Source organism: Hyalella azteca, unplaced genomic scaffold (genome assembly GCF_000764305.2).
Source record: "Hyalella azteca isolate HAZT.00-mixed unplaced genomic scaffold, Hazt_2.0.2 contig9044, whole genome shotgun sequence".
NCBI lineage: Eukaryota > Metazoa > Arthropoda > Malacostraca > Amphipoda > Hyalellidae > Hyalella > Hyalella azteca.
Window position 1 is genome coordinate 498,755 of NW_025939124.1, and position 18,990 is coordinate 517,744.

General features: G+C 40.5%; 1 protein-coding gene across 1 annotated transcript; it reads left to right on the plus strand.

Annotated features, from left to right (window-relative positions):
- The first annotated feature begins 365 nt into the window (after positions 1–365).
- Positions 366–4,195, plus strand: LOC108665171. The gene is made up of 3 exons (XM_018151899.1): positions 366–725; positions 3,195–3,413; positions 3,879–4,195. Exons 1-3 carry the CDS (start codon positions 392–394, stop codon positions 4,193–4,195), a joined length of 870 nt encoding a protein of 289 aa, XP_018007388.1. The 5' UTR covers positions 366–391.
- Positions 4,196–18,990: the final 14,795 nt, after the last annotated feature.

An 18,990-nucleotide genomic window follows, 5' to 3' on the forward strand; every position in this document is an offset into this window, starting at 1 on the left:
TAACTGTCGATTTATATACTAACTCTAACTCTAACATCGATTTTCTGAATCAGCAACGAAATACTGATTCTACAGAATCGGCAAACTGGCTGCCGATTACATAGAATCAGCAATTCCGCGATTTCGGCACGACAACTATTTAGACAATATAAACAGTTCATTTATATGTCTGCAATACTGGATATACTGGAGAAACTGCTCGAAATCGAGCAGTTTCTCACTAGCCTGCAGCGCTAGTGACAGTGTGTAGTAATATCTTATTAGCATTGGCGTCCATTTATAATTAAAAAAATATAAATAATGATATTTTTTGACGGTCCAGAAATCGATTAATGCGTTTGTGTATCAAACCAGAAGTACAACCACCGGTAAAACGCCATCCGCCACAGCGATGAGGGCTGCGTTTGGAACACTCTTGGCCACGACGTGTCTGGTCGCCATAAACTTTGGTGGCGCTCGAGGCGCCATGCTGGGCTCGGTACTTGCCTACAAAGTGGAACTGCAAGCCTCGGACCTTGCAGGGTACGTGGTCAACACCACGTACCCCAACATGACGCTCGTCAGGTGCGCTGCCGTGGCCTCCCGTCAGGATAATTCTACGTTTTGTCTGACGGCCTCGCGAGACTGCATCGTAACAAACGCCTCCATCCCGCCCTACTACAACAACAGTGACGGCAACGGCTACCACAGCTGCTACACTACCTCCAAGCCGCTCTTCGATAAAGGTGGGTGATCAAAACTCTACTACACCTCACTGCAACAACAGCGACGGCAACGGCTACCACCACTGCTACTCTACCTCCAATTAAGCCGCTCTCAGATAAATTAAGGTGGGTGATCAAAACTCTACTACACCTCACTCCATCAGCGACGGCAACGGCTTCTACAGCTGCTACACTTTCTCCAAGCCGCTCTTCGGTCTCTTATACACATCTAGATGTGTATAAGAGACAGGTATTGCACGACACTTCTGAACCTTCGGGACCGGTTCTGCATGTGGAGCTGCTGGTCTGTAATAAGCTTTACTTGTTTGGGAACTTGTTGAGCTCTCAAGGAACTGGTCTCTAGTGGCCAGAATAGCGCCCATTCAAGGATAAAGCTCAAAGTGGTTGATTTTTTTTCATAGACAACTTGCAATCGTTGCTAAATGCTGCAGCTGCAGCAGCAGTAAAAAATTTTTTTGATGATAAGCTTGCTACTTCATTGCTGTACCGAGCTTCTATATTCGCCGAACTTGTTCTCAGTCAGATGCAATTTTAATCAGATGCAATTTTAACCAAGTATCTATCCTGTCTTGTACATTTTTGAACCTATGCTCATTTATATTTCCATGCTCTATTATTAGAATTCTATGATTCACTTCGCTATTCCACTATTGACTANAGCCCACCAACTACCCTGCCCTCGTATCCTACCTCCAGTCCAAGGGTGAGTTCATACCCTCGTCAGCCCACCAACTACCCCGCCCTCGTATCGTACCTCCAGTCCAAGGGTGAGTTCATACCCTCGTCAGCCCACCAACTACCCCGCCCTCAATTTTTCCAATTGAGGGCACAATTTTTTTACAATTTCCAATTTTCCAAATAAAATTTTCAATTCATGATGTCTCTCCTGATAATATTATTTCACCTCTATATTAATAATTATCATAGAATATATCAGATTCGTTGTCTTTCCATTCCTGCTTAATTACGTGACGTCTCTATGGGCTACAACAAACTCACGTTACCTGCCATGAACAAGATTGACGGTGTTGCCAGCACTTAATGTTACTGAGCGCCAAAGGCAAAATCACGAGGCTGGTCAAACAATATCATTTTAATAGCAATAATATTTTATTTCTTAAATATTATAAAAATTAAAGTTGGTTAAATTAATTTTTATCCTGAATAGACCCATGCTATCGTTTTTATAATATATTCTTATCAATATCATGATATTTATAAGTGAGCCAATGAAAATTACCGCTGTCCCGAGTAAATTTTTTTGCATGACAACAACAGCGACGGCAACGGCTACCACCACTGCTACTCTACCTCCAATTAAGCCGCTCTCAGATAAATTAAGGTGGGTGATCAAAACTCTACTATACCTCACTACAACAGCGACGGCAACGGCTTCCACCGCTGCTACACTACCTCCAAGCCGCTCTTCGATAAAGGTAGGTGATCAAAACTCTACCACACCCCACTACAACAACAGCGACGGCAACGGCTTCTACTGACTGCTGCTACACTACCTCCAAGCCGCTCTTCGATAAAGGTGGGTGAACAAACTCTACTACACCCCACTACAACAACAGCGACGGCAACGGCTTCCACCGCTGCTACACTACCTCCAAGCCGCTCTTCGATAAAGGTGGGTGATCAGAACATCTTTATTACAACTAAAAACGCCCTTTATCAAACCTATTGGACCATTGGCTTCCATTACAGCCCCAAAAAGCATCCTGACAAATGTAACGAACATCTTATCGTCAGCCGGAGCACCGTATAATAAAATACACGACACATTTTTTTTTATTTCATACATATCGGTGCTCCTATATAGTCCTGTCGCAACAGCACCGTTTTCAAATTTTGAATGTTGCAATTCTGCATCATTAAATGGAAGAACGGACTTCCCGTACAAGTATCTAGTCTGATTTAACGGGCGTAAGGTTGAACTCTTTGAAGCATCGTTACTCACAAGAAAAGATGGTGATTGAATATTTGGTTGACAAACACGGCGAGGGATAATTACTCATGTGGACCAACACTTCACCGAGATGCCCTTCAATAACTCTTCTAGCTAATTACAGTGAGGATGAATGACTGTCATGAAGCTAATTCAAAGGCAAATAAGCGATTGGTACAATTATTTTATAGTTACAATTATTGGTATGTTAAAACGATTCAATAGTTTTAATTATTATTCGATTGTTACAATTATTTGATTATTACAATTATTCGATTGTTACAATTATTCGAGAGAAGACTTAAGCCTCAACAGACGAGGTGAACGTCCGACAAGTAATGAGGTGATGCAGAAGAATTCATTACTTTGTTACTTTGTATATGGGTCACAAAAATACGTGTTCGTTATCTTCATGAATGCTCCTTATCTCGTGGTAGGAATGAATTAATTTCTTCTTGAAGCATATAAGTAGTGTTTTAAATATCATTTAATTTTTTTTATATATCACACCACCTTAGCTGCCGCGCTGCTGGACTGCGCCATGAACGGCAACTGTTGTCCCCAACCCTTCCTCAACGTGACGAACGTGGGCTGCGTGTACAGCCCCAGCTTCTGGTGGTTCCCCGTCCTGTCCCACAGCTTCGCCCGTAAAATGTGCCAGAGCATGTGGCCCACTGGGGACCTCTACATCAAGCCCACCAACTACCCCGCCCTCGTATCCTACCTACAGTCCAAGGGTGAGCTCTTACTGTCAGCCCGCTAAAAGCTTGAACTTAATTTTCTTTAGCTGATCTTCAATTCAAAATGTTTTTCCCTTTAGCCTCCATTTTGCCCCTGATTAAAAGCATTATCATCTAATATAACAACGTGGTTATCGCTTCTGAACTGCCTATTTTTGTTAACGTCTTCGTGGCTGCACTAAACACACTTTACCTGCCTTGAACAGGACTAGAGGCGTCGCCAGCATTTAATGTTGTTGCTAAGCGCTGAAGATAATTGCATGTTAAATTAATATCATTTTCAATGTATTAATATTCTCAAAGTTTCATTAATGTTCAAATTAAGGTTGGTAAAAAATAATTTTTACTCTGAATACACCCATGCAATTTATTTTTTGTGAGTTTATGAAAATTTGCACCATCCCCAGTAAGTTTTCTTGCTTATTTAAGGCGTTCATCATCCAAGCTTATGCATCGTTTCAGGCCAGAAGAACGTTAGGGTGGGCGCAACCCGCGTGGGAGACTCTGACCAATTCCAGTGGAGCGACGGCACCCCTGTGGCAGCGTCCGAGTTCGGAGTCTGGGGTGGAATCGTCCGGCAACCCGACGGCAATGGTTCGCCGGGGGGCCTTGGCAGGGCTGACTGTGCGGTCGTGATGACGGACCAACCAGTGAATGGACTCGACGACGGCTACTGCTTCANCTGCTTAATGGAGCCATTCCTGCCTGCCTATTGCATTTGCATCCAAAAACTTGATCAAAAGCCTGCCCTTATTCGTGTGGCAAAAAATGACTTCTAGCTCCGTGTATACGGTTTGGACCATTCTACGTTGCCTTTGTCCGTTAATGTATCAAAGCGAATAATTAATAATAATTTTAATATTTTAATGTTGTGATGACTTTTAAAACTTTTCTGTATTATACTTTTTTCTTAATGTTATTGTTAAATTATATTCTATTGACTAACTGTACATCGAAGCCCGCTGTATAGTTATTATTACAATGCGTATGGTTATTATACAATATAAGGTCACGGTCTGATCTTGTATTACCTCGTCTAAAACAATTTGCCGCCGCTTCTCTGCATGAGGACTGCTATGCCCACAAGATAAGAGAGATAACGAAGTACAGTAATTAAGCGACGGCAGCGAACGCTCTATTTCAATGCCACAATAAATTTAGACTATCCAGCGTTAGCATTCAAACGGCTACCTCATAATGCCAGGAAAGGACAATGGAAAGGAAAATAGCATTCATTCATGTTTCTTTTCTTTATGTTTTGTAAAACTGCTGGACAAAATTCCGCACATCAAAATAAGAAATGGAAAGTACAAATTTGGGAACTTGACGAAGCATAAATGTACACGGGTTTTTAATAAACAAATATCTAAGCATGATATGACTTCCGGCTAAAATAAATGTGAATGTGGCAACATATAAAAATTCCTAGAAACTTTAGTGGATTTGTTTTGCCGTAGTTTTTGAATTCTAATATTGTCAATGGGAATTTAAGCCTACTTTACTACGTCAAAAAAAATTAACGACTTTACTTAAAATGGGAGAACTGTTAATCGGCTACTATAATATAAACAAGAAATATAGTAGACAATTATAGTAAATTGGCCTGAGGAGTAGTTCAGCGGAAGCTCAAGTCCTGGGAACAGCAAAACGGTAATAGATGGCAGACGACTGCGACCCCGAATACAGCTGAGAATACATCAACTGCTCTGTAAGTTTCGGCATGCAGCAGCACGGTATTCTCACCTCAGCGACATTGGTTAACCGCAGCCCCACAACCCCCCAACTCGTGCCCCCAACACGACCTACAATCATTGCATTAACCGCTAAGGCCTCAATGTGAAATTTCAGCTTCCTGGAAAATTGTGGCATTACGCCGAGCAAAAGTTTGCACGTTTTATCATGAACCTAAAATAATATTGGCCACATTGTACTCGTCCGTGCGGGAAATTATGAAAGTTTTCTCTCTGATGGCTATAACGACTGATACTTTGGTGTGCAGCTAAGCTATATTGATTTACAGTTGCCAAAAGACAAAAGTATGAACATGTGATCGCTGACTTTCGCCATTACAGCTCCAGAAATGATGGCTCCAACTCATACAATTTGACTCCGGTGCTGTGCGATCGTCACGAAACTTTTAACATTATCGTCCGCGAACTTCGTTCTCGATCATGTTCGAAAAAGCCTTAGCGTTGCAGAGGGGAAGTTTATTCTCAACTAGAGCCTTATGTTAGGTCCTCAGTTCAGCTTTGGGCGTCTCCCGACGTAGATCAGGTACGTTGTCTGCGATTGATAGATATATTTATTTCAAACATTTATAACGTAGTCGATAATAATTTTATATAATCTTTTGGTATTATTATGCGACCGCATGATAAACCGCATTTATTTACTGTTGCGAATACATTTCTAATGGGCAAGTTAATTCTTGGTGATTTATGCTGGTATTTCTTGAAATAATTAATTTCAAACATATTTTATCAATTAGGAAAAATGTATTCATAAATTAAGTTTGATTAATTTGTGGAAGTTAAATGAAAAACATTTAGAAGGCTGATTCGATAGGAAATCTATGCGCTGGGCCTGGACTTAATTGATGCGGGTAAACATGCGTTGGTTTCCACTGGAAGCATTGACATTGTAGACGGGATTGATTCCTTTCCGCCGAGGACATCGAACTGTATGCGGGCTTCACTTCCGTTGAGGACATCGACATTGTAGGCGGGACTCATTTTCACTGAGGACATAGAAATGTAGGCGGGCCTCATTTCCACGGAGGACATCGAAATGTAGGCGGGCCTCATTTCCACTGATGACATCGACATTGTAGGCGGGCCTCATTTCCACGGAGAACATCGAAATGTAGGCGGGCCTCGTTTCCACTGAGGACACTGACATGTTTGTTCGCTCACAAACTGACACAAACTCACAACGAGAACAGCGCTGAGAAAAATATATAAATATTTAGCTAAGCTACAAATCGACATCGGCCAGCAGCAAGCATGTCTGGACAACGAACAATGTTGGTGCCATGATCGACAATTACGACCTCGTCAGCATGGCAGTTTTTTAGATGAGACTCACGTTTAGCAAGCAAGACAGGTGCGCGAGCAATTTTTTATTCAGATATCTTGATATTTGGTCTTATCTCGGGTCTCAACCTAACGTACAAGTTTACCTCTGAACAGCGTAACCAAGAGCAGCTGAACTACGGGTGACCTAAACATAGACTTCGCGTCCATCAAAAGTGCGTCCGATCACGAAGCAACGTTCACCATATAAGTGCCTCCGATCAAAGGCTACGTCCATCGTAAGTGCGTTCGATCAAATGACATGGCATCGTAAGTGCGTCCCCTTTAAGCCCTGGTGTGACGAATTCGTCACACAGAAAATAAAAGCTTCTACCGAGAATAATTACATGTTTGGAGTCTAGCCGCGAGTGTGACGGTATAAGCGTCACATGTTGTGAACTCGTTCGAACGACGTTCGATGGAGTAGGCGCGCCGGTACTGCCAGTACAACACAAAGACTGCGCGTTATCTGAAAAGTAATTCAGATTGTTTTTTCACTTTCGAAACATAATTCATTGCGTAAAGGGATAATTATTAATATTTCCTGATCTATCCACCACTCAACTTATGTCAGTGAAGGAATTTATTTGTTTTATCTTCAGTTGACTTAAACTCAATAAATGAACCAAATGACTCGCAAATTGCTTAAGTTATTTGTCAATTGATGGCTTGAATGGGCCGTAATTTGATTACCATCACTTCTGAGTAAAATTAAAGAGACGAGCGAAAACGATTCCATGAATTATAGACCTGCGAGATGCACATTATCTTCAATACAGAGTGCGGCAAATAAATGCTACAATTATATTCTCTATATTGCATTACCCAAGAAGTTAATTGAACTGCCATGCTGTGTATGCACTAATAAAATGCATATATTCATAATTGGAGGTCCGTGGCAGTGATCTCCGTGAAATTTGATTGATTTTCAATCGATTTCTGGGAGGACGATTGTAGTAATTTTGTCGAAGTTTCCAGCCCAGGCTGATCTTCGCCGAGCGCATTACGACTTCTGTACCTTATGATGTATTTATATATTGCGTGACTAGGGAACTGAAGGTAGAATATATCGCAGCTAATTGTCTAGCTTAATTAGAAGAATGGTGGTACAGGTGGACATAAGGACTATAATTAAACTACATAATATATTAAAAGACACAGCACCTTTCTCTCCTACGTCAATACCACGTCAATCAAAATACTGACTTGTGATGTCATGTTACCCTAAACTATTGTTAAATAATACCTGCTAATATATACAATACATGACATGTCCCATGCACTGTCACTCACTCTACCCTAGCCTGCACGAGGTTGTAGGAGTAGGGAGCGACTCGCTCAAATGGTGGGTATATAACTCAAGTAGATGAGTATCTTACTCAAGTAGATGAGTGTTTTACTCAAGTAGATGAGTATCTTACTCAAGTAGATGAGTGTTTTACTCGAGTAGATGAGTATCTTACTCAAGTAGATGAGTATCTTGCTCAATAGATGAGTATCTTACTCAAGTAGATGAGTATCTTGCTCAAGTAGATGAGTATCTTGCTCAATAGATGAGTATCTTACTCAAGTATATGTGTATCTTACTCAAGTAGATGAGTATCTTGATCAAGTAGATGAGTATCTTGCTCAATAGATGAGTATCTTACTCAAGTAGATGAGTATCTTAATCGCCTAGATGAGTATCTCAATCATCTAGATGAGTATCTAAGTAAATGGGTGAGCTAGGACGGTCATGGCATGAACTGAGCATTGGCTAGTGCAACTAATGACAGACTAGTGCAACTGATGACATAGGCTAGTGCAACTGATGACATAGGCTAGTGCAACTGATGACATAGGCTAGTTCAACTAATAACATAGGCTAGTTCAACTAATAACATAGGCTAGCGAAACTAATGACATAGGCACTCTACTACTACTCTACTTTCCTTTTTCTGGTAATAATCACAATTCCGTGGCTGTTGAAGAACTTAATTGCAGAAATAGAATTTCCGGATAAAAATTAAGTATAGAGAAACATATCGACTCCTCTAATTGTTACAAATTAATTATAGGACGTTTACCTTATTACCGAAAACAATCTGTATCAAAACAGAGCCACAACGACCCGCTAAGACGGCAGTCGCAACGACGATGAGGGCTGCGTTTGGTACGATTCTGGCCACGACGTGTCTGGTCGCCGTAAACTTTGGTGGCGCTCGAGGCGTCATGCTGGGCTCTGTACTTGTATACAAAGTGGAACTGCAGGCCTCAGACCTTGCAGGAAACGTGGTAAACACCACGTACCCCAACATGACGCTCGTTAGGTGCGCCGCCATGGCCTCAAGCCAGAAAAATTCTACGTTTTGTTTGACGGCCTCGCTAGACTGCATCGTAACCAACGCCTCCATCCCGCCCTACTACAACAACAGCGACGGCAACGGCTTCCACCGCTGCTACACTTCCTCCAAGCCACTCTTCGATAAAGGTGGGTGATCAAAACTCTACTACACCTCACTACAACAACAGCGACGGCAACGGCTTCCACCGCTGTTACACTTCCTCCAAGCCACTCTTCGATAAAGGTGGGTGATCAAAACTCTACTACACCTCACTACAATAACAGCGACGGCAACGGCTTCCATCGCTGTTACACTTCCTCCAAGCCACTCTTCGATAAAGATGGGTAATCAAAACTCTACTACACCTCACTACAACAACAGCGACGGCAACGGCTTCCACCGCTGCTACACTTCCTCCAAGCCACTCTTCGATAAAGGTGGGTGATAAAAACTCTATACTACACCTCACTACAACAACAGCGACGGCAACGGCTTCCACCGCTGCTACACTTCCTCCAAGCCACTCTTCGATAAAGGTGGGTGATAAAAACTCTATACTACACCTCACTATACAACAGCGCCGGCGACGGCTTCCAACGCTGCTACACCACCACCAAACTGCTCTTCGGTAGAGGCGGGTGATAAAAACACTACTACACCTCAATACGACAACAGCGACGGCAACGGCATCCAGACAGCAACGTCAACGGCTACCGTTGCTACTACACTACTTTCAAGCTATTTTCTGATAAAGGTGGTGATCAAAACGCCTATGTTAGCTAAATGTAAAAGGCCTGGATGTAAAATGAATGTGAATGCATGTGAATGGATGTGAACAGCAAAAAGCATGTAAATGCATGCATGTAAAACAAAAGCATGTAAATGGTTGTGAACAGCTTTTGAATTATGACTGAACATTTTGGTTACTGATAATGAAACATTTCACTTGTCAAGAATTAACTAAGAATTTTCCGTGGCCGCAGCTGCTGCGTTGCTGGACTGCGCCATGAACGGCAACTGTTGTCCTCAACCCTTCCTCAACGTGACGAACGTGGGCTGCGTGTACAGCCCCAGCCTCGAGTGGAACCCCGTCCTGTCGCATGACCTCGCCCGTAAAATGTGGCAGAGCATGTGGCCCACTGGGGACCTCTACATCAAGCCCACCAACCTCCCCGCACTTGTAACCTACCTGCAGTCTAATGGTGCGCTCTTACTGTCAGCCCGCTAAAAGCTCGAACTGAATTTTCTTTAGCTGATCTTCAATTCAAAATGTTTTCCCAATAATATCCATTTTGCCTCTGATTAAAAACATTTTCATGGAATTTAACAGACTCGTTATCGTTTCATAACTTCCTGTTCTTAGTAACGTCTTCGTGGCTACAACAAACGCACGTTTCCTGCCAGGAACAGGAATAACGGCGTCGCCGGCATTTAATGTTGCTGAGCGGTGAAGATAAAATCATGTTAAACCAATACCATTTTTAATTAAGTAATAATATTCTGAAGGTTTCCATTACCACTCAAATTAAGGTTGATAAAAAATTTATTTTTATTCCGAAATGATCCATACTATTATTTTTTATTAATTCTTTTGTGAGCCTTAAAAATTTTGTATCAAACGATGTAAATTTTTTTGCTTGTTTTCTGCGTTCGTCCCCCAAGCTCATGCATCGTTTCAGGCCAAAAGGACGTTAGGGTGGGCGCAACCCGTGTGGGCGCTTCTAACCAATTCCAATGGAGTGACGGCACCCCCGTGGCAGCGTCCGAGTTCGGAGTCTGGGGTCCTATCGCTATATTGGGAATAGGTCATCAGCCCGACGGCGTCGGTTCTCCGCGGAGCCTTGGCAAGCCTGTTGACTGTTTGATCGTGATGACTGACCAAACATGGAATGGACTCGGCGATGACTACTGCGTCACACCTCACACGTACATCTGCCAAATACCATAGGCTTAACAAAGACACTTGAAGGAATTAGTACGACGGCTGGGGATGAATATATCCTAAAATTATTTATACATGTGTTAAAATAAGACAATTTGGCAGGTACCAAATCAACAGTGTCTGGAAATTACAAAATTTAATCTATAAATCAAAGATTTGCAATTAATATAGAACATCTTTTGACAGATTCAGATTCAAATTCGGTATTTTTAACAGTTTATCCTATATGGAATATGTTTTCTCTTCAATGATGAAAAAGGTACTTAAAATCTTCTATAAAGCAAAATTGAATGGAAAAATATTTATTAACAAATGTATCTAGAAATAATTTCAAACACCTTCAATTAAGGCACACACAAAAATGAACGCTAATAGGAGATTTACTTAAGCCTTTGAGCAATCTACAAGTAATATATATATACGTATGTTTTCCGAATAAAAACATGACTTCCCCTCTGAACCACTTGTTCCGTAAAGAATGGAAGCACGTGCGCGGAAATGTATCAGAATAAGTGTGTTTCAATATTTGCTTCTGCATCCCGAAGTAGGTGGAATAAAATCTTATGCAGTACTAAAACTGTATTCCTTTGTCCGCATTTCAATAAAGAACACATTTAATACACGTCAACTTTTATCAAAATAAATTGCATTTTATCAAAATTCCTTTGAATTGCATTGCAAAATTGCATGTAGTACTTACTACATTTAATTAGGTTAGATGTTGTGCTACGCCGAGGGCATTTTTTCAGTCATCTTCCTTTACGAGCATTTCTGTGCACCAAACTTCCGTAGTTGATCACAATTTCTGCACCGCAGCGAGTCAGGAATATTGGGTTCAGTTAATACAGTGATAAAACAGAGGAATTGTAGGGACCAAGAGGTAAATGTCGGTAAATGACCCAAGCCGGTAAATGTCGGTTTTCGATATACGGAAGTCTGAAAACGACCGCCGGATTTTGTGATTTTGCAATCGAGAAACGACAAGCAATTGTACTATTTTAGAGTGTATCCTGGACGGAAAAATCGATCAAGGAAACTAAAGGAAACTTTAAAAAAAAACGAGTTTGTGTTACCTTTATCTTATCGAATGATTGAAGTGACGAGAACTAAAATGCACCAGAACTATAGGAAATTCATTTGGATCTTCTATGAGAACAAACTACCAAACGTTGGACGTTTCGAGGGGTGAATTCTTATAATGTTAGGGCGATGCGTTAAATCGTACTTGTTGAGTGTCTTGAGAAGTAGCGGCTATCATTGCAAATGTTCTTTCCCAATAATATTTTTCCTAATGCGCTACCGAAGAAACGTGAGATCGTTGTCTTTTCAATTATCTAATCGAAGTTCTTCGGTAATAAAGTTTCAACCAGAAGTTTCACGTATCTTCCCCTTAAGCTTAAGGGATTAAATGACATCGATATTACTAGACAAGCCACTTGCCGGTTGTCATGCTTTATTTAAATTGGCCCGACTATTCTTGCTGTTGGCATATCTGTGTGGGGTTTATCTGAAAAAGGTTTCAACTTGCAAATAGCCTTAAACCAGGACCAAACTCTTGCCTTATATGCTTCTAAAGCGTTAAGTTTGTATGAGGCGAACCTTATATCCAAACTGAAGACTTCCGACTTGAACCTAACTCAAGCTAGTTTATAATAACCAACCTTAAAATAAACTGGAAGAGATGAACGTTAATTGTCTATATGTACATTTTAACATGCTGTCAAGTTGAAACAAGCAAAAATTCAAATTACTATTATTTTTCGTAGCAAACTTCCAGCATAGGGTTTAAACTTACGGAAAATTTATGGTTACTTTTTACTGAGCATCAAAATTCCATTGAACTATAGAAAAATCAAGCAAAAAAACTTTTCTTGCGTAAACGTTTCCCTTCCTTTTATGCATGAGATTGATGTAAACGCAGTGGAAAATGTTCTCGGTTAAATCTCATAAAATCCCTTTATTGCAGAAGGTTATGTTTCAACCGTTCAGATTTAAAACCGATTTTTTTAGATTTTTAGCCAACTAAGGAACCGAATAGTAGGTATTGCTAGCGTAAATGAGGAATAATCATGGGGGAAGTATTTAAAGGGAACAGTTCACATATCATTCTGCTATAAGCTTCAGAAGATGACGCATAAAGCAAAAACAATTTCCCAGAGACATTTCCCAATTCCCTGCGGTCCGTTTGATCACCACGCGAACCGTGAGAATTGTGACATTTGCAGATATTGCCGTCTGTTCTCACAACTCTGAACTAAGCCCGTTGCTATCCTGCCGTGTATATTAAAAATAATACAATTCATTAAGAAACCTACAACTTGATATTCACCAGGAAGATTGGCAATAGGGCGACCCGAGTCTCGACGTTATAGTTGGAAGCCATTATGTATTTCCTCCCCTGTTAGCTATGCCTGTTTTTGTGGTTCCTGTCCTATGTGTCGGGGACCGAATTTCAAGCCTTTATTTCCTCAAGCCTCCGATATCATTAGCCGCTTTATGTAAAGAACTCGGTTGTAGGAACTATAGACCAGCATGGCGGTAAATCAAGAAATAACTTTAAAAATTACGCATATATTCAGCTCATATATTTGGCAGCAGATACATCAGTAATCATCTTATGATTCTTTCGTTTTATTTTCCACTCGTTCGATGCCTGCCTGATTACCTCGCTTATCGTGGGAATTGTGACATTTGCATAGATTTACAACTGCTCTATTGACTGTCAGTTCAATCCGCCGTTCTCCACTGATGCATCGTGACAGGCTCTTTGTGGCAACGCTTTCAAATTCCTAGCTGTATCTTGTCAGTGTTGGAACAAGTTCAAAATGACGGCTCAGATGCTCTGGTGTTGCTTGGTTTTTGTCGCTGCAATCAACCTAAGTGACCGAGGTAACACAATGCGTCCACTTTTGATCAAGAGATGCAGAAAAACATAGGGAACAAATCCTGACCTTCCCAATTTTTTTAACTCTATTACTTTTTGAGTTACAGCCATTCAAAGTTGAGTATCGTTTTTTTTTTGAACACCCTGTATAGAGGAGGAATCTGCCTATCGCACTCTACCAATGGCTTCATCAACCTATCCTCTCAAACTTTGAGTAAGGAGCAAGTATAACTCCTAAACCTTGGACTGAATTTTCATGTGACATCCAAATTCAGTATGACGAAAACTCAAATTGAACTCGAGCTATTGTACGAATTCTTACTGAAACTTAAGGAAGATAAAAAAATTTATATCAGCCCAAACTTGAAAGATCTATTGCGTGCGGAAGCTCCCAAACAACGTGGCTCATCGACATCAGCTGTCTTAACTCCGGCTCTACGGCAAGCAGCTAAACAACTCAGAGACAACGACCAAATTGTTATGCAGGAAGCAGATAAAAGTGACATTTTCGTAATTATGGATAAAACGGATTATATAAAAAAAATCAATGCAATTATATCGGACGAGTCCAAATTCTGTCGTGTCGCATGAGATCCAACAGAACAGATTCAGAGGAGAGCAAATAAATTAATCAACACAGCGAACTCTGCAATTGGATCTAGAAAACTTACCCCGATTGTTGGGAGCTATTCTCCGGGCTACCTCTATGGAAACGTCAAAACCCACAAAGAAGACAACCCACTAAGGTCTATTATTTCGCAAGTTACTTCTCCTGTATACAAGACCTCCAAGGAACTCGATGCTATAATTAAACTATGTATCCCTAAGAAATACCCTCTGAGATCTAGAAATGAATTATTGGAAATTATTCATGCCTCACACTCTTCTGGCCTGTTTGCTTCGCTGGATGTTACTAGTTTGTTCACTAATGTACCAACCGAAGAAACATTAGAAATTTGCATGAAGCATGTGTATTCGCACGAAATCCTGCCAGCCCCATCTATACAAAAAAAATCTTAATTGGCCTTCTTCGCCTCTGTACATCAGAATCTCCCTTTCGGACTCCTGATAACAAAATTTACCGACAAATTAACGGCGTTGCCATGGGATGCCCTATGGGACCAACTTTTGCAGAATCCTATTTGCGTGAGCTGCTTTATATATTCTATATGCGTTATCGAACTGCGAAGAGCTTTGGAACATGAATAAGTCTCGAAATATAGCCATGAAATTGGACAAAATCACATTGCCGTTCCCAGATATATTGGTGCGAATTGAAGATAATTCCTTTGTCACTAATGTTTACCGAAAACCTACCGATGTCGGGAAAGTGCTCAACGAAAAAAGTGAATGCCCTCAGCGCTATAAAACCAGCACAGTGCGCGCCCTTATACCAAGAGCATTCACGACCTGCACATGATTTGAAAACTAAACTCAGATCGTGTAAACAAATTCTAGTAAATAATGGGTTTTCAAATAGAACAGTTGACACTGAAATATCAAATTACCGATCGAGAGAAAACTGAACCAACAATGCAGCAATATCTATTGGAACCCACACAACGGTCTTCTACCAAAAGCAGATGAACAGAGGCCTGGATGAACGAGTCCTACAGTCAATCATCCATAACAATATCAAGAGCACAACGGATAACGAAAATATAAAACTTCTGATCTACTACAAAAATAAGAGAATGAAAAACCTTGTAGTGAATAATAATTCCAGTAAAAAATCTGGTCTGCTTCAAAAACCTAATGTTGTTTATTAATTCTCATGTAATCAAGAAGGTTGTAGACTTCTTCAAAACATAAACTACATTGGTCGCACGCCCTTAAGCCGACGACTCATATGCGACCTACAACCTGGAGGACCTAAGAACCAGATGCGGGAGACTCACAATGAGACTATCACCCGAGCGTCAATGGAGGCCTGCACCAGCATACTCAAATAAAAATTAAGGGTGGCGCACCGATGATTATTGGTGGCGATAGTCGATTATAGGTGGCGCAACGGTGGGTGGCCTAATCAGCCGAAAATCGACAATAAAACACCAATAAATCGAAAGGGTGGCGAGTATAGGTGGGAGTCATCGATGAATCATCGATGAGTTATAGGGTCTGAAACATCTATGGCACATTGCAGACAAATCTCTTGTGAGCCACCGATAACCGTTTGCCCTAACTGCACAGTGCACGAAGGTATAATTGCCACTGTAATTTATCCAACGTAGAAAGGGGTTATTGGGTTGTGGCTCATTCGAGATCAAGACGAAACCATGACCTCGTTTTGTGTTCTTGGCTTTTAAGATTGAGTTCTGGTAAGAAAATTTAGCGTGAATTAAGTAGGTTCCAATAAAACTGACGGAGAGAAGCAAGGTGTTCAAAAAATTGCCTGTCACGCCAAAGTTAAGCCACTGGCCATGTATCAGACTGTTCCTGATATAAATTGTCCGATATACAATGAAAAAATTTTGTAGCAATATATACAGTTTTTCCATAGATGACGGCGAATCCAATTCTTCATGTTCACCTGAAATATTGCGTAAATTTTATTGTGAATTTTTTTTATTGTTTTCCATTATATTTACAATATTCTCAAGTTGCCCCATTTATCTAAACTCAAAAGCTAGTTGACGTAGTCGACAGCGGCTCGGCATCTTTGTAAAGCACAGCGGCTCGGCATAGCATATATCTTATATAGTAAAGCATAGCGGCTAGACATCAAGCAGCGAGCGAGTCCAGTAAGCACACGTTCATACCGGTTGGTTTGACTTGACGCGCGTCGGAGTTGAGCTTCCTACTAATCTTTACCATGTCCTGCTTGAAATATATGTTTTTCGGGTAATTTACTTGTCATACAAGTATCCTTTTTACGCAGTGGATGCGAGTAAAAATTCGGTTATCCATCCGGACTTCGATTGTGAAATTTAATATATACAGTCAAATAATTATTTAGATTTTAAGCCTAAATTTCTAAGAAAGTGGCCCCAGTATCTTTCATACGCAATAGACTAAAGATTAGGCTAGAGAAAAATAGTGACTAGAAGTGGTGCAGGTATTTCACGCCTGACATTTCAAAATAATCGTGTAATATCAATTCCTTATTTCACGTCAGAATATTCTTGATGAAAATATGTCGAATCAAACCGCTGTCAGAATTGGTGTAATGTTTATATTATAAAACTTGATGCCTATTAAGCATTTTCCCGTAGCCTTTACTCCGAGCTGAAACATCGTTCGATCTTTATGGATAAATGAAGTTTCTTTCAGCTGGTGTTTACTCGATTGCAGCAGCATGTTTAAATAAAATTGTTGATGGAACCATCTAATCATCAAGGTGGCAGCATTAACTGCTCTCATTTGACGAAATTAATATTTGCAATGCTTCAGTTAAATGTTTTGAAATTACTCGACTTCCATGTCCTCTCCGATGGCACAACGGTAGAGCTTCGCGTGTGGGAGACCGGAGTTCGAATCCTGCAGGCAGGACTCCCTTCAAGTCGATTTCTCACAAGGTATGTGTATGGTACTCTGATTATTTGTTCCTACTACATTGGTACCTGTAATGCCTTGGTGGATTTCCATACGTAGCCCTTAGAATGGTGATTGTATGAACAATATCAGTATATACGAAAGCATCGGATTTGAAACTCAATTAAAAAATTTTGTCGACCTAATTTTAAAGGTGGCCATCGGTGTCTCATAGATGCGCCACTGGTGCCAACGGGCAGTTATTGGTGGAAGAAGAGTTTTACGGGTAGGAAGGCCATCGGCAGGTTATAGGTGTGGGATAGGTGGTGCACGCCACTCTAAATTCACTATATAAACCATAGTCGCTCCACCTATGGCGTCCGCTGATAGCCATCCTAAAAACATAGGTGCTCAACTCTTAATTTTTATTTGGGTAGTTATGCGGTGCCCTGACCCATAGAGACTGACGATAGCTGAGTGTAATGAAATCTTGTACTTCATCCGGTTCGTTTTATTATTTTAAGCTACTTAAGGTCTTCACCAAACGTTGGCGGGCAAGGTTGAAATGTAATGACTGGTAACTGAACTAACGAAGGAAGAAAAAGTCAATCTACAAGAAGTTTGGATGGTTGGCTGACTGATAACTATTTGAGAAAAAATGAACAAGGAAATGTATAATGAATATTGGTGGTACCTACATATGTAAAAAAATGAAGCATATCTTCCTGGAAATAATTCCAGGAAGATATGCAGACGTATCAATTGCAAAATCCAGACAAGGGTTTATAATGGAGAGGTGAGACTAAAGACCGGCGGAACAAAAGCGTCGGCTAAATTAATTTCACATAGAACTACTTAATAGTGATCAATATTAGGTGTATTTGTCGGTATAGTACGTTGCAGGTAATTGGTTGTACATACGACCAAGAAGTCGTGGCACTTCTCCAGTTTAACAGGTACTGAAAAAATAATTTATTTCGGCTGCTTGTCTCCTGTCGTGAAATATACACCGAAAAAAATCCTGACGTAATCCTAGATTTCTGAGAAGCTATTCCTAGGGGAAATATAATATATATTCAAATTTATTCAAAAATTTCATTCACGTCAAAAGACAGGCAGCCAAAATAATTTTTTTTGTACCTTCCAAACTGCAGAAGTGCCATGTGGTAATTAAATTCTATGTATTGACATTATTATGTTCATTATTTCATCACTTCCGTACGTGTTCCTTCCGTACCGCACCGAGAGCTGGAAGCCGAGGGTTGGATCCCTGTTAAGGCTGAATTAAAATTCTGGTCAAAAATTAAAACTCAGTGAATACGTATGGCCATATATATATGGCATTGCCAGAGCATTGACTTCTTTTTACTAATGTAGCTGCTTGTAATATGATGCTCATATACGAAAGTAGACAAGATAATATGAATAAAATAAAATACAATCCAATCGTATGCCCACTGAAAACATCGTTGCAGGTCGGAAATCTATTTAGTTTTCAACTCTTACATTTTACCAATTTGCTTTGGACTCCACGATTTCTATAGTGAATCAAGGTCGTAGCATTGCTTGAATGCTACACAGTAACGTCAATACGGCGTTGCAAAAATGACCTTGTTTCTCTTTCCCTCTAGGCCTAGCATTCAACAGAATTCAAATTCTTTGAACGTAGGTTGCTTCAACGTTGATTAACTAGATATAAGGCCTAATAGCAGTGCGCTAAATGACTAAACGGTTCTGGAAATGATCTATTCATAGATTTTCTAAGAGTATAAAATAAATTTTTGAATATCCCAATTGTGCAGTTATCTGTATGACATCTCTTCATACTGAAGCGCTATGACCCATTATCTGATACTCAATGAGAATACTGGCATCTGTACAC